The sequence below is a fragment of the Malurus melanocephalus genome, unplaced genomic scaffold, assembly GCF_030028575.1.
Source record: "Malurus melanocephalus ecotype Western Australia unplaced genomic scaffold, MMel_1.1 scaffold_922, whole genome shotgun sequence".
NCBI classification, from domain to species: Eukaryota; Metazoa; Chordata; class Aves; order Passeriformes; family Maluridae; genus Malurus; species Malurus melanocephalus.
Window position 1 is genome coordinate 18,243 of NW_026624154.1, and position 16,059 is coordinate 34,301.

A 16,059-nucleotide genomic window follows, 5' to 3' on the forward strand; every position below is an offset into this window, starting at 1 on the left:
TGACAGRGCAAGGAGTAACTTTTAAACTGAAMGAGGGTAGAWTCAGATGGGGCATAAGGAATACACTTTTTGTGATKAGGGTGGKGAGMYATTGGCACAGGTTGCCCAGAGAAGCTGTGGATGCCCCATCCCTGGCAGTGTTCAAGGCCAGGCTGGATGGGGCCCTGAACAACCTGGTAGAGTGGAAAGGGTCCCTGTCTATGGCAGGGTGGTTGGAATCATCCTTAAGGTCCCTTCCAAAACAAACCATTCCATGGTGCAATTCTGTATTTGCTTGTCCATTTGAAATCTCACAGCCTATGGGAATATGTGGAATCAAATAAATTCATCATATCCAAGTGTATTTTGGCTACATTTGGCAATTACATTTGTTATCCTACAGGGTTATAGATATGAGGTGTGCCTACCCCACCGTTTCAACCCTTGTAAAGGAGTGTAGCCAGCACAGTGAGGACCTAGGCAGGAGATGCTAGATCCAGATGCTTGAAGTTATGTGATGTAARGAGGGTCACAAAACACTTTTGGCTTCACCCACATGTGTTGAAAGAGACAAACACCACTCAAAAAGTTTACCAACTTTTCTTAGTCAAGAGATCACTTGGGCAAGATGAACAACCATTTTCTGGARCTCCTTTTATCTCAGCTGGTGTGTGGCTGTGCAGGGAGGAGCCCAAACAGCCTTRTCATTTTTCAGGGATCACAGGAAGGAACTGGCATCGCAACAGGCTGTAGGCCCTTCTGCACAGTGTGGCAAAAAGGCTGAAAAGCAGCTTTGCAGATGTTTTCTGCACCACCTTTGAATGACAAATGGCCCCTAGGCWGCCACTGTCTCAGAAGGGCACCAACTGCTTTCAAGTTACAGAGTACACCAAAGATTGCTGGCTTTGCCATGTCACTAGAGGTATTTTTCCTGTCTTTTATCACTGCCAACTGGCCATGGCAGTACAGGTGCTTCCCGCCAGTGCACAGGTCAGCTCTCTTGCTTTCCTCCCTGYCTTCCGTCCAGTTGTGCTGCAATACCACCTCTGAGTCCTAGGATGTTTCTGATACTGCACCTGATTCATTGATGGTGTAGGTTGTCTCCATGCCAGCATGGATGTGATCGGCCACGTGACAGTGCAGAAGCCATGTCCCAGGGTTTTCTGCTAGGAGTTCAATTGTCTGGAAAGTCCCAGGGAAAAGGTCATATACRTCTCCTCTGTGGTCTTTATCTGTCTGTGGCAAAGCAAAACCAGAATTGTGAGAGTCGTGCCTCAAATACTCCACCATGAGCACTGAAATATTCCTTAAACAGGTAGATCAAATTATTCTTGTACATTTTTAGTGAACATTATCCAGGGGAACTGAGGTCTGTGGACACCTCTCAATTAATCCATYGAAAGACAACAGCAGACCCCTCCTGATGACTCCAGCTTCTGGTTGAGCACAGGTGTTTCTTTGAAAGATACATTTTTCAGGTAGTTCTGCCAGTGACAAATTGTCACAACATAAAACCCTACCCTAAGCAGGCATAACTCTCTGATTTCCTCCCTGTATCTTCCCTTATACCCGTGGGCAAGCACATTTTTTAACTCACCTAACTATGTCATCTAGTAGTGCCCTGTACTCATATTTCATAACAGGCTCASAGTAACAGAAGCTTTGCTAAGATCTCATTCATTTTGTGCTTCCTTCAAATGCAGGACTCCCACCAATCTCAGCATCAGCCCAGGGCAATAAAACCAGGCTGGAAATTTGGAAATTTCTTTTTCCTCATAAATTTCCCATYACAATATAAAAGTTTTACTTTGATTTATTTCACCAACCTTGAAGATGAATGTCTGTGCATGGAAGTGAACTGTATGGATATCCACCTCATTGCCCATTCCTATCAAATACCAGTTTGTCATATCACCTTTGTTCATCGTTAGACCCAAGAGACTGTTGTAAATCTTCCCATTGATTGCTGGAAGAATGACAAAATAGGGGTGATTAATTACTGGTCATGACATAGATGATGATAACATCCACTTCAGGCACCCTTTGCACTTTCAGGGGAGAAGGAGTACTGGGGCAGAGACTGGGCAGGTGTGTGTGGTCAGGACAAGTGCTGTCCATAGTGACCACTGCCACTTCAGGAAGACAGTCATGCTTTTGTTCCAGTTTTCAATTGTGTAAGAACACATCAGAAAACATTTTTCTGCCTTGAAAAGCATAAAATTGCATTTTTACTGATTGAAATTGAACTCCTGAACAAACTGGATTTATGCTGGGAAGCTACATGGGAAAAGAGGGAATARAATTGTTGCCTAAAATGGGTACCAGCTGTAGAAGGGGAAGTTTGCTTTGCCTGGGCTTYGTGTGTCCCCATCCAGTCTGTTGTGCCTGGCTCCTGGGCTGGCTGYTAATACAGCTGCAGTTGTAAAATATCATCCTTTCATTCCTAAAAAACAAGGCTGCAAGGAACACAACTCCCAAACAAGGGAATTCTGGCAGGGCAGCCTCTTCCCAAGAGTACAAGAGTAAACTATCTTGTTAGAAAAATATCCTGGCTGGGCCTCATGAAGTCTTTTCGTTTCCAGCATTACAGTTTATGAAGTTGTCACTTGGTTGGGTAATTGCAGGCTAAGTTCAATGTCTTCCTAAAAGGGCTGTGAAAAATAAACCTCTTTCCTCTTGGCTGCAGCCACCAAGTCCTACATACCATGCTTGCTGTTGCCTTCTACAAAGTTCTTAGTGGAATTAAAATCATCAGGATTCTTATGAAGGTATGTTTCAATATTTTCTTTCAAATACCAGGATTCATTTTCATCAAACACCATGAACAGAAGAGTAAATTCACGATCGATGTCTTTCCTTAGACCTCTTTCATCYAAAGTTCCTTCTCTGCAAACTACAAGAGGCCCAATCAGACCACTGTATGTGTCCTGAAATAAAATAAATATGTGTTACAGATTTTCAGTTCATCTAGTTACGAAGTAGATATAGATTAAGTAAAGATTAAATTGCTTTTTCCTGTCAGGTGAGAAAAAATCAATCTGATTAAAAATTTCCTTCTCTGTGGGTCTCTCTGTTAGTTTACCAAAGCAATGACCTCCAGTGGTGCCTTTCAGCTTTACCCATTCCATAACTCTGATTTTGCATAATGTTTTGTCTTCACCCCAAATCTCTTCAACGGTTCTTTAAGGAGGAAATCACATTACTGTGGTGTATCCCTTGGGATTTCAGTAGATTAAATTACCCAGGCATGTGCATTATCAGAGGACAAATCATCTAGCTCTGTAAATGTTTCATCTAGCCTGTGGTCCTCTCCCAGCTGAGAAGCAAAATCCTTTCAGAAATATTACACGAGGCAGAATGTGTTAGCCAAAGCAATTTCTTGGTTACCTTAACAAAATTTGCAGTTGAATAATAAACCCAAKTGATACAGTTTGGATCTGTTTTGCCAGGGCCAGATCTCTCTGGGACGTTCCACCTGTAGGTGTTTATTTCCCCTGAAACATAGAAAGAACAATTTTACCTTGAGCAGCTGGATATCAGAGGCTTTGAATAGTATATAACACAGGCCTGCYACCCTTCTCAGAAAAAATTATCTGCATCAAAACTACATGTGGAAGCCTGCAACAATGGGATAGGGATATGATTCTGCCTTCCAGGAGGTCAGTCAGGTTCCAGTGGTGTAAATGAAGGCWGATTGCCCCAAAAGAGATCTGCAAAGGAAGCCACTGACACAAGTGGCATCCCACAGAAGAAAGTTTACAGACAAGACTCTTCATCTCTCCCCATGGCAAAAATTGTAGTAATTCAATGATCTTGGCTGCTGATGTTTCAGGTCAGTTGAGACATTGGGAGCCAAGCCCAGAAAATGTTTCTTGGACTTTCTCAATCGAAAAGAACAAAAAGATGTGTTAGTGATTTTGCAAAGGGTGCTGCAGAAGTGTGTCAGATAGGAGAGATGAATATGTACCAACCTGCTGTCTGGGAGCAGCAGGAACGTTCTTTCCTCTTCCAGGTAAGCCCCTACTTCACAGCAATTACCAGAAAACCTGTCCCTTCCCAAATGTCATCACCTCTGCCACATTCTCCCTGAGCAGAAATTCCCTGACCTCTGATTTAAAAAAACCCAAAACAAATGGATGAGGAAATTATTTGGGTGAGGACACATCTGTGTTGAGATTACCTGCCTGTGCTGGGTTTCCCTGCTTTGTTTTTTTTTTTTTTTTGCTGCTACTGCAGAAAAAGGCAAGAGACCAAGATGTGATCAACACCTTGCCCTTTTASGTGGTAGGGAAATGTTGAACCAGGCAATCTCTGTTCCAAAAGTCTTTTAGGGTGGCAACAGCCAAGAGCATAGTGGAACATACTATGAGTCAGGTAAAAACAAGGAAATCCCAGAACTCTTGACTTTGGTTTTAGCACAGCTCAGCCCAACAGCTGCCAATAGCTGTGGGCATCTCGACAAGGAGAGTTTTCAAGCCTGAAGAGTTGTGAAGTGACTGAGTCTAGTGTTGTGTCACTAAGCCACTACATTGTTGATGGGTCATGCAACAGTGGGTTTTACTGTACAATGGTAACTACAAAAAAAAACCCCAGTGCCTTTCATACAATATGAGATGGGTCTCATGTAAATATTGCAATATCATTTACTCTTCCAGGATAAGCACCATGTCACGGAGACAATAAATCAGGGAAGAGCTTCTCATCCACCTGTATCTAACCTGCATGTCATCACCTCTTTTGAAAGGGTGTGATGTGAAAAGGGAGGYTTGTCATGGTCCTTCACCCCTTCCTTGCTTTTCAGTCCTCACCTCAGGATGTTTGGAGGCTGTAGGTGGAAAAAATCTCCACCCTACTTAAAAGCTGATACACTTCAGAAGGCACTGAAGACTCATCTTTGAAGTTGAAATAAGGCATAGCCCCCAAAGGAGTGAAAAAGATGAAGGAAATGTATGTTTTCTCCCCTTTTTTTTCTGGGTAAATGGAAGAATGGACACAGAAAGGTCAAAGCTGTGGCAGAYGAGAGCTAGTTTAGGATAGGCTACTCTGGATATGCTCTCTGCATCTCTTTACGATGCCTCCCACAGTTTCTTTGGGAGCTGGCAGTGCTCTCAGGAGTAGTTTGTCAGGATGCAAATCTGTCTGATGACTGATTTCGAATTTAGTAGAATTAGACAGGTTCTGGCAAGTTTGGGGTGAGCAGCTTAGCTGGGTGTAGGAAGCTACACAATGAGGATTTCTAGATGATGGTAATGGGGACTGAAGTGCCCAGGAGTTATTTTTGTTTTGAGGGATTTGTTTTCTGTGTTAATGGCTTCTTCCAAGCTCCTAAGGAAAAGCCTGTCCTTAGATCTTGCTGAAGTGCTGAAGAATGCTTTTGGCTTKCTCTCCAGCACAGACACCTTCTCTCTAACTCATCCCGAGCCTGCTCCCATGTGGACACAGGAGACATGACAGTAGTGTTCCCATTGTTACACCTCAAATGCCAGACTAACAGCATCAACATCAKGGAGCAAATAACAAAATGAGAGAATCATAAATAAATTAGGTTTTTTTTTTTCTCTCCCCCGTGTATTAACCTAGATAGACATTTTTTAAACTCCACCAAGGCACATGTTGGCTMATATTTGACCATGAGAAATTTCAGCCTGCTAAGAACCAGTTATTACACCAAAATTTCTTTTCATTTAGTTTCACACTGAAGTTCACAAATACTGTGAAAAAAATTTGCATGGGTGTTGGAAAGCAGAGGTATGTACATTTTGTATTCACTATAATGCCTGGGTTTGAGTTTGACTTCCTACTAGAATGTAAACCCAACATGAAAATTGAAGTTCAAAAAGTTTAACAGGAATTTTTCTATATGAAAAACCATTTTCCACTGTTTTCCTCACTAGAAACTGAGGCATATTTGGTACACTTTTTCAAAGATTATTAATTCACATGACAGCTACATTTTGCATTTTATGTGTGACTCTGAATACAAAAGCATTCTGTGCAGCTTGAGAGAGGCAGAGTTAATATTATCAATTATTAATCTGCAATTCTTACCTCTGAGTTTGGAAGTTTTTAAAACATTGTTAGAGTGTCAATCTGGAGCCAAATGTGGCACCGGCTCACATTTCTCTTGCCATGATTATGGGCCTGCTTCTTTAAATTTTGGAGGTTGTCCCGTGATACTACATTCCTGTTTCTACCCCGATAGGAACGAAGGCTCATTCTCTGCCTGAACATGCTCACCTGATCAAGAACCTACATGTATAACAACTCAGAATTGTAGCTGAATAAATGCTGAGCATATCATGCCAGGGAGAACATACAGATATGTGCAAGCTTGAAAGAGGGATTATCATTCATGTGTTGAAATGTTTTTATATGCAGCCTTCATAGCTCAAAGAAAAGAGGGGTGGGAAAAGGAGTCTTACCAGGGAGGGTAATTGGYGTCTCAGGCTGTTCTTCACAACCCACTTCTTCTATACCATGTGCACTTATCGAGTAAGGCCTGCTGGCTTTGTTCTTAAATACGATGAGTACGGAGTCACCGACCTCAGCACGGAGTAAAGGCCCTAAATTCAAACAGAGGATGCCGGTGATTAACGCTGCTTTTCTGAATTCACCAAACTTTCAACGGTTTGGCCTAGGAGTGGAGCCAAGGTCTCTATCAAAACCTTTGGGCTTTTCTATTCTTCCAGAAAAGCCATCAAAATTGGTTCCTTATCTCAGCTGATTAAAAGCTCCATATAGATAAATGATCTCTTTTTGGGCAATGAAGAGAATTGTTCACTCTGATAAACAGATCTTTGGACATCTTGTTTTTAAAGAAAATTCTTGTGAATTGTTTTTGGGTGTTTCAAAATTTTATTTCTTAACTGGTAATTGCCACTTTTTAAAACTGAGCTATTTGTTTTACTCTTGTCCTGCAAAAAAAAGGAAATGGTAAATATATTCCTAGAGAAGGCTWTCCTGAGGGAGCAGTATGAAACTGTGTCAGGGGAGGCTTAGTTTTGGTGTTAGGCAAAGGTTCTTCACCGAGAGGATGGTTGGGCACTGGAACAGGCTCCCCAGGCAAGTGGGGGGCCTGACAGAGTTCAAGAAGTCCTTGGACAATGCTCTCAGGCTCTCAGGTGTGGTTTACCCAGGGCCAGGAGATGGACGTCGATGGTCTTCTATCTCATGATATTCCATAATTCTATATAGATTATAATTTTATGCCACTTATTGCCTGCTTTTCACCCTATTAAAAAAACATGAGCTGGTGACTATTTTATGATAGATAAAACTATTTCATGCACAATTGCAGATATAAATCCAGCCCCTCAATATTGTCTTCATCTTCCTACAAGGGCCTCCCACATGTTACAAGCTCTGACGCCAAGGAGAATCCTGGAATTATATTTTAGCATCCTCCCTGTCAGTACTCCCTATTCACGTTCAAGAAGGAATTATTCAGTCTGGAAACCATCTTTACACTCAGCAATAAAATTGTGTGCAAAATCACACAATAAAATAAAAATATAAATTGTGTCCAAAATCACTGATAACCTGGAAGAGGCATTCGTATTCCTAGTTTCCATCTTAAAAAAGCTGGAAAACCTCTTCATTTTTGGAAAGCAATCCTGTCACTGACCATGGGCTTGGTCTGTGAGACACGAGAGATACTCACCCAGGATTTCCAAGTGTTCCTCCTCCTCTGTCCTCACTTTGCGCTGTGTGAAGTTGCCACTTGTGTACTCCCTATAAACCACCTTCTTGTATTTTGAACCAATCAGGTCATCTGCTTGGCTCAGAAAAACACGCCCATAGCTGCAAAATAAAAAAGCAATAAAATCACCAAACCTTACACATCTAAGAGCTAGTAACTGCTGTGYTATTCACACAGTTTTAATGAGAATTTACGGCATGATCCAATGTGCTGATTGATGTGAAGGCCCTCAGACATGCAGGAGGTTTAAACAGCAAGGGTGATAATCCTCACTGAATTCTCACCCTCTTTGAAAAGATAAAGATGATGCTAAGTTAGACTCTCCAAGAACTTAGGGGAACACAAATACTTCACCAGAGCTGTCACAGCAGAGGTGAAGTTCAAGATAAGAGTGGTTTTGGCTGCCCTCTCCAGCCGCATCRTTCACTCCAATACAAGATGACTGTGGAAACCTGAATCCTCTTATCATGATGGCTGCTTTCTCTATCTTGGCTATTAGTCAGCCTCAGGAAGATGATAAACAAAGCCTGACYTTCGAAAGCAAATGCCATCATCTGAGATTAGGGGGATCTGCTTTACCCTTTCCTCTTGYTGCTGTGTACTGCACAGGCTGGATGCTTTCCCAGCATGACGATAAAGGGAGTATTTTCCCTTCTGCAGCTGGAAGTGGATGCCCTCTAGGTTTATGCGGTCACCCTCAGTTTGTTGCTGCTCCCATGGGATCCCGGAGGGCTGACTCGCCAGCAGAGGACACTCACAACCCGCTGTGCAGCAGAGTGTTCACCCTCTTCTGGGAGCAGCTGTCTCCTGCCAGCTCATCTCCAAAGCGCCCCTGGCAGGGGAGTTGCAAGGCTGGCTCTAAACCTGCTAAATAAAACCAGAAAAACGCCCCAGGGATCTTGCTTACTGTAGAAATGAACTGTGAGTGCAACAGTAGCCTTTGACAGTACTGGAATTTTTGTTTTCTTTAAACTCACATCATCACCTGTGACTCTTCAGGTGTATTTTTTACAGACTTCTCTTCTTCTTTACAAAGAGCAGTTTCCCAGATGGTTTTCTAAGGTTTATTTTTGACAGAAGTTCCATTTTGTTTACACCGAAGTGTCCTCAGAGACCAGTCTATGCAATATGATCTGGAATGTATATTTTTTTCCCTCAAGTTTTTTATTCCTTAACACAATATAGTGATTCCCTTGCAGGGGTTGCCTGATCTTTTCAGGGGATCCAGGGACAACCATGCTGCAGGGAAGCAGCCTCAGCGCCTCCTTCCTGCATCTTCACTGCATCCAGGGGCTCACATCTGGCACAGGTACCTGGGTTTCTCCTCTGTGAAAACCTGATCATTGGGCTGGCAAGGCTGGGGAGAGTAAGGGAGAGGAGGGAGTTGGGGGCATCATTGTAAGTTTGAGCCAGGGCTGGAACACAAACCTGAAGCCTTTTCGGGTTCAACAACAGTCTGAGAGGCTGTGACTTTATAAATATGTTTTCTCATATGTTTGTTGAAGCGTTCCTCCTAAAAAGTACAATGGTGCTTCAAAGTTTCCCCTCCACTATGAGTGTGTCCCGTGCCCACAACTGTTTTTTGGTTTGGGTACCTTTCCTCATAGCTGCTGATGTTGTAGATCTTTGGTGCTGAGCTCTTATTTGAGGCATAGTCCCACTCAATTTCCTCTGCAGCAATGTAGAAGATCCTCATGGCCCCACGCTGCYGCTGGGTCCTGGTGGTGTTGTGGCAGCTGCTGACCTCATAGAGATGTTTCATCCCACCAACAAAGTGATCAAAAGTCCTGCAAACCACTTTGAATGTGCCTGGAAAGAAAAGCACACGCGATTTAAGCAATTAAAAAACCTGAAAAGCCGCTTGACAAATTAGGTCCTGTGTACATCTGTGATCTGTCCTCAGACAAACCTAACCTATGATGCTGTATGGAAAGTCAAGCAAGGGGATRTTTCTATAAAATGAYAGAATATTTCAGGCTGGAAAAGATCTCTGAGATTATCAAGCCAGCCATTAACCCAGCACTGACAAGTCCACCACTAAACCATGTTCCTAAATGCCATATCTACAGCCTTTTAAAYACCCCCAGGGATGGTTGGCCCACTTCCTGTGCAGCCTTTTCCAATGAAATAAAATTCCCTGATAAACCTGAGGTTATTTCCTCTCGTCCTCTCATTTGTTACTGCTTGGGAGAAGAGACCAGCCCCCACCTCACTGCTCTCTCCTTTCAGGCAGCTGTAGAGAGTGAAAAGGTTCCCCTTGAGTCTCCTTTTCTCCTTTTCCCTCAGCTCCCTCAGCCCCTCCTCATCAGACTGGTGCTCCAGACCCTTCCCCAGCTCCATTTCTCTTCTCTGGAAAAGCTCCAGCCCCTCAATGTCCTTCTTGCACTGAGGGGCCCAGAACTGAACACAGGATTCGAGGTGTGGCCTCTCCAGTGCTGAGTACAGGGGGCAATCACTGCCCTGGTCCTGTTGGCCACACCATTGCTGATCCAGGCCAGGCCAGGATGCCACTGGCCTTCTTGACCACCTGGGCACACCCTGGCTCATGTTCAGCTGCTTTTGACCAGCACCCCCAAGGCCTTTTCTGCTGAGAAGTTTTCCAGATGCTCTGCCCCCAGCCTTTGGCATTGCATGGGGTTATTGTGAACCAAGCTCAGGATGCAGCAGGATTTGACCTTGGTTTGCTCCATAGAAAACACTAGCCTGCTGATCTTTGCTCAAAAATCACCATAAATTGCTTGTAACTATTTGATTTAGATTTGCTTGGCCAAGGAAACTCTGAAAAGCCCTTAGATGTCTGGCAGCAGGAACAAACTTGCCAGTGAGCCTACACTGCCAGAGAGCCCATGCTGTGCCTGTGCCTGTGAGGAACAAAAGAAGATGCAGGAGGAAGCATTCATTGCAAAACTCAATAGAGGCATGGAGAAACAAGGGGTGTGTTTCAAAGGTGCTTGTTCCTTGCCCCTGAGCACAGAGCCACCATATGAGCCTTCAGTGCAAGAAACTCTCTACTCAGCTCCTGCAGTTTGGTGTAATCAGGCTAATGGAGGCCTCTGCGCACAGATACAGACACACTCTTCAGGAATGCCTTCTTGGAACCTTTTGTCTATATGCACAATTGAAATAAACAGCAGCTTTCTGACCCTTTGCATTCCCTCCATGAAAGGCCAAGCCACCATGGGCCTTTTTTTTTTTTTTTTTTGGTGACACTGGTGGTCAGAGGCTGTAGTGATTGTGAAAGTGTATTTTAGCATTTTCATGGGCAGATTTTAATATTTACACTCTCCTTCTCTCCTTCCCATTTACTCAGGCAGAAGCTGACCATGATGTCCTGTACAGCTCCACCTATTAGCACTCTGGAGGAGGAAAGCACTTTCACAGCTACTTTGTGTGTGAGTCACTGATTGATCTAAAATTAGAAGCGTAGYTCTGTCCAGATTAGATCTCAGTCCATTTCTTGTGCTTCTGGGCAAAAGTGATGAAAAAGATAAAATAACATGTAATTTAAAAAATCACGTGCATTGGTGATTGTAAAAATGTGGTAATTAATTCTATTTCCCTTATTGYTGGTAGCAGGTTAGCCAAAAATTAATAATCTCTTAGAATAGTTGTTTTATGTGAGTCCTACAGTACAGTTTCATGACAGATGGTGGAAATGTTTGGGAACATTCATAAGAATGGGACATTCATAAGAAAAGTTTAGGTTGTTTATTGGCAACAGAGGTCTGAGCTGGCATGGACACAACACTGATGTATATTTTAATCAGGTGCTCTGGCCAACAATGGCCCTTGGCATAGCCTTGTGCAGCTCTGATGACTCTGTTGATTTAAACAGAGTTGCACCAATGTAAAGCAAAGTAATGCTGCACTCTATATTTATGAAGCTTATTTGGTGTCTTCAGCAAACAATTCACCCTCTCCTAATCTGAAGTATGAGTCACTGGATTATCCATGAGATTTAAAAGTATCTTTAATTAATAAGCTTCTGAAGAAACTCCTCAAATCTGACTATTATTGAAAAGCTTTTGTTGAAGTCCTAAAATACCTTAAATGATGCTGACTATCCACATAGCAATTTGCTTTTCTAAAATAGTCTGTTTGGAGAATTATAGAAAATCTGTGAGCATCCTGTCAGCTCTCTCTGTCTGCTGTTCTGYCCATCCCAAGGTCACTAAAGCCTTTGCTCTTTGGTGCATATTTGATTTATAGCACCTTCCCAGAAAAGTAACCCAGCCTGAATTCTCAGCTATGCTGGGCCCCCACAGCCTCCATGTTTTCAGCCTCCTTGTGCAGAGCAGAGCATCCCGCTGATTGTTATTTTGACTGGCTGGTATCTGCAAGGGCCACACCACCAAATTCAGCCCATGAACATACCCACACGGTCTGGCTGCATTAGCGCTGTCCCTGATAAATGAGGAAACAAGGCCAGCCCGTCCCTCGTTGTCCCTCTCAGGTCGATGGTGTTGCCTTGAAACTGAACGCCGTGCATGTCGTAGTGACTGCCCAGCCCAATGAGGTGCCAGGAGACCTTGTCATTCTTGCACATGGYCAGGCCTGGCAGATTGCCATACAAGTAGCCATTGACAGCTGGAGGAGAAGGAAAAACCCCAGTTAGCAGCAGGTCCACAGAAACCCATCACAGAGCCTCCTAGCACTTCCTGGCCAAAGACTTATAACTCAGCAAGTCACTAAAGGGGCATTTGTGAAGCAAAAGTAGCATTGGAGGGCACCAAAATAATATGTAAGTGTTATTCCTATATGATTGGAACTTCTACCTCTTCGGTRTTGGCCTTTAAAATCTTGTAAAATCTGTAAAATTGCAGTGATGTAGCCCTCYTCCTCTGAGCTTTCCAGTGTATCTCCCAGTCAAGTGCATAAATTAGGTACTTCCTTTCATCCTGGACATTGTATAACCAGGCTATGGAGAGGGCCATAAAGAGTCTGAGTTACAAATTCTGTTCTGGTGGAGTATTTTTCTGTGATTTTGACCTTTTTACTTCCAYCTCTACTTCCTAAACTTGTATCTTTCTTTTACAAGGGTATTACGAGGCTAAATTCCCTGATCCTCAAATGTTCTCTGTGATCAACGTGTGAAAGATGCTGTAACAGAACAAAACTTCAGTATTTGAGTATATGAGCCTCTCATAGCAGAAGAATAAAATAGATGTGTCCATAAAGCCCCAGGGTTCTCTAGCAACAGATATCTAAAACAAAATAGGTTATGTGATTTGCTCAGGTCTGTTATCTCAGGGATTCCTTGGAGGAGATCATGTTGAAGTCAGGTAATTGCTTCCAGAAATGATGTTTTAAAATATTTTTGGCCATTCCCCTAGTCTTTGCCTCTTCTTTTCCAGAGGTGGTCAGTGCCCAAATGGAAGATGGCAGAGCAGAGCAGAGCAGGTTTACTGCCTGAGTTAGTGCCAAGGCCAGTAGTGAAATTTAAAACACCCGTGAATATTGGCTTCTTCTGCAGTTGATACCTGTCTGTGGCATTTTGCCTTTTTATAGAACTAAGTATTGTCTCTAAAACCTCTGCTCTGTTCCCTTTTCCAGCTGTAATTTGTAGGTGGGTGCATCCATTGCTACTGTGACTGAGGTTTCAACATGCACTCCGAGGGCATCAGGAGYTGGCCATCAGCTGACTGACAGCTTTGCACCTCGCTCTTCAGTGCAGYGCAGTCAGCCATGAATGATAAAACCTGCCAACTCATCTTCCTAATATGACTGARAAAAGGTATCATTAACAGATATTGGGTATTTCATACCGTGCATTTTGTTAGATTCCATGAAAGCAGCATCATTTTCATCTACTTTTGAAGGGTCTCCAGTAAATGCTTCAATATTCTTGTTCAGATACCAGCTGTCATTCTCATCAAAAATTGAAAAGAGGAGGTAAAATTCTYTGTCTATTCCTTTCTGTAGACAAGAAGGAAGACAAAACATTTTCAAAAAAGTCTATTCAATAAAAATTAATAGGCTTTTTTAGCAAAGCTTTCTTTCTCCTGAAACTGCTTTCTTACTAAGCCTGCACAGAGACAGGGATTGGCACTCTTTCATCAACCAGAAGGATAGAAAAAGTGTCCATTACTTGGTGTGAAAAGAAGGATTCATTGCATGAAAAAGATACCAAAACTAGGGAAGAGCTAGGATATTAGGGAATGACAGCTCCATCTTCTTAACCATCCTTTAGATCAGCTTTTACCTTGAAGAATGACATTTGTTTAATGATGTCTGCAAACTGAGCTGGTAACTGGGCAAAGTTCCCATTTGGAACCCCCGTGTGCACCCCCCTGCTGTCAGGGACAAGCAGATGTTCCTGCTGGGCACCTGTGTCCCGTYGTGATTCAGCGTGTTCTTCCGACAGACCAGCAAAGGTCCCACGAGGCCAGAGTTGGTGTCCTTGACAGCATCAGTGGCTGAGTAGTACAGATAGGTCAGGCACGGGGGGTCACTCTCTGCTGGACCTCCGTTTTCAGGCACCCTCCATTTGTACGTGAAGGTTTCACCTGGTTTCACGTGGGCTCCTGGCTTCAGGTAGCCTGTAGAGAGAAAGTTGAGATGCACCAAGGTTACAGGAAGGCTTTGTCTTCCTGACTAGAGTTAGATGGAATATTTGCTGATTTCTCCGGAGAAGCTCCCCCTGGCCACCACAGCTCGAGCGCCATCCCATAATCTGGGCAGTTATCCATGGGGATATCTCACCCGAGTCCCTCGCCATGGGGACAACCAAGCCAATTCCTCGCAGAACAAGTTTAGCTGCTCCACTCAGACACCTTCCAAAGCTGCGTTGGATTATCTGGATTCAATCAAACAAGATACGCAGAGCTCATCCTGGCTTAAATGGCTTCCTCTAATGTTTGGAGCTTACTTGCCTTGTCATGGAATATATCTGTGGCACAAACTTAGACTCTGCTTTTCATTAAGCACCAACAAATTAATTACATTAGTGAGTGGAGTGGTAGMTGTGGCTCTGTAGAAATTCAAAACAAATCTGCTCCTGGTAATTGTTTCTTTTTGATTTTGTAGCAATGCATAGGAGCTTCTGTCAGCATCTCCAGAAGTGATGATATTGCTTTTTACTGGAGTCTACTTTTAAAGGATTTGGGCCATTGTCTGCTGCCATGCAAAGGGGGGATATAGATTTTGTTTAACACTTAAGCATCCATTGTCTAGATTTTCTCAGTACAGTCAGTCTTTAATATTCCAAGAAAATCTTCGTAGAAACTAAGACACAAGTGAAAATTGCAATATTACATCTGAACACATGTTATTTGTTGCAAGGTACAATACAAATTAGAGTATGGCTTCCACAGTATCTGATGCTACTGAATTCATCCTGCAACAWTGCTCAATATGGAAAACATTCATTTGGAGACAAAAACCCTCTGAGATTAGCAAGTGTCAAATGCAACATGCAAGCGTATTTCCTGAGAGCACAACTGAAATAAACTTATGTCTGTGGCTATCTCTATATGCAGGTATGTTTATTTACTGTATTTACATTTTATTTACAGTATTTTCACATGAATAAGCTGCACACAGAAAATGCACAACCTCTGAAAAAGTATTTATCCTCATCATAAACCTGCAGTCTCTGCATGAATGCCTACAGGATTTCTGCATGTATACACTTGCAGAAAGCTGTAATAGAAGTCCAAGGGTTAAAAGGAGAGAAGGGGCAGAAAAATTATGATGAATCTGGTGTCAGTTTCCACTCCCAAGACCCAGAGGTGTGTCAGCTCACATGGCTGCTGAATTGTAGGTTTTGTGTTGATTTTGCTACGCACCAAAGGGTGCAGTGCTGAAGGCACTGTTACCAGGCACTATTAAATGAAAGCACAACAGGACTGCAAACATAAGGAACCTGTACTTCCACAGGAGGTCTGTCTCTGACATGGGTGGCATTAGGATCTGTGCAGATAACTTCAAGGCTGAGCTCAAGCCAGTTATTTTTTCATGTTTTGCCTCCTGGCAAATTAGTTGAGTTGCACTGTCAGCAGCAAGAGACAGCAATTTAATAAAGCCTTTAGCATTGATTTTATTGTATGATGAGTTTTACATGTTGACCTAATTCTCTCTCAGCACAGTTTTTAAAAGAGGGATTATGTCCCATGAGTTTCTTTTGGTGTGTTGTAGTGGAAACAAAGCAATTTAGGCAACAAGAAAACTACTTTTTTTTTTTTTCAGTGCTGAAAATGTAGGAGACCACAGCATTATGTCTGTAAATGCTATGAATGAGATTCAGCTCACTTTAATTGGGCCATCTCAAGATTAGTCCCAAACCCAAGTTCTAGTCTTCTGTAATTCATGAATCACATCTCCAGTGGGTCTCCTTGTCATTGACTGTAAAAGGTGCTTACCAATTAAACATGATATTTAAC

The 16,059-nt window shown here is 42.9% G+C and overlaps 1 protein-coding gene across 4 annotated transcripts in view; it reads right to left on the bottom strand.

The window, feature by feature from the left end:
* The window catches only part of HEPHL1 (hephaestin like 1), a 34,143-nt gene that overhangs the window by 2,124 nt on the left and 15,960 nt on the right, over positions 1-16,059 (bottom strand). For all 4 annotated transcript variants that reach the window (XM_057386149.1, XM_057386148.1, XM_057386150.1 and 1 more), the window contains 10 exons: positions 14,006-14,217; positions 13,444-13,594; positions 12,053-12,265; positions 9,274-9,487; positions 7,640-7,779; positions 6,402-6,542; positions 3,367-3,473; positions 2,684-2,906; positions 1,806-1,945; positions 1,056-1,215 (listed from right to left, as the gene is read on the bottom strand). In XM_057386149.1, the coding sequence (XP_057242132.1) occupies positions 1,056-1,215; positions 1,806-1,945; positions 2,684-2,906; positions 3,367-3,473; positions 6,402-6,542; positions 7,640-7,779; positions 9,274-9,487; positions 12,053-12,265; positions 13,444-13,594; positions 14,006-14,217 (1,701 nt within the window). The remainder of the gene's footprint in view (positions 1-1,055; positions 1,216-1,805; positions 1,946-2,683; positions 2,907-3,366; positions 3,474-6,401; positions 6,543-7,639; positions 7,780-9,273; positions 9,488-12,052; positions 12,266-13,443; positions 13,595-14,005; positions 14,218-16,059) is intronic.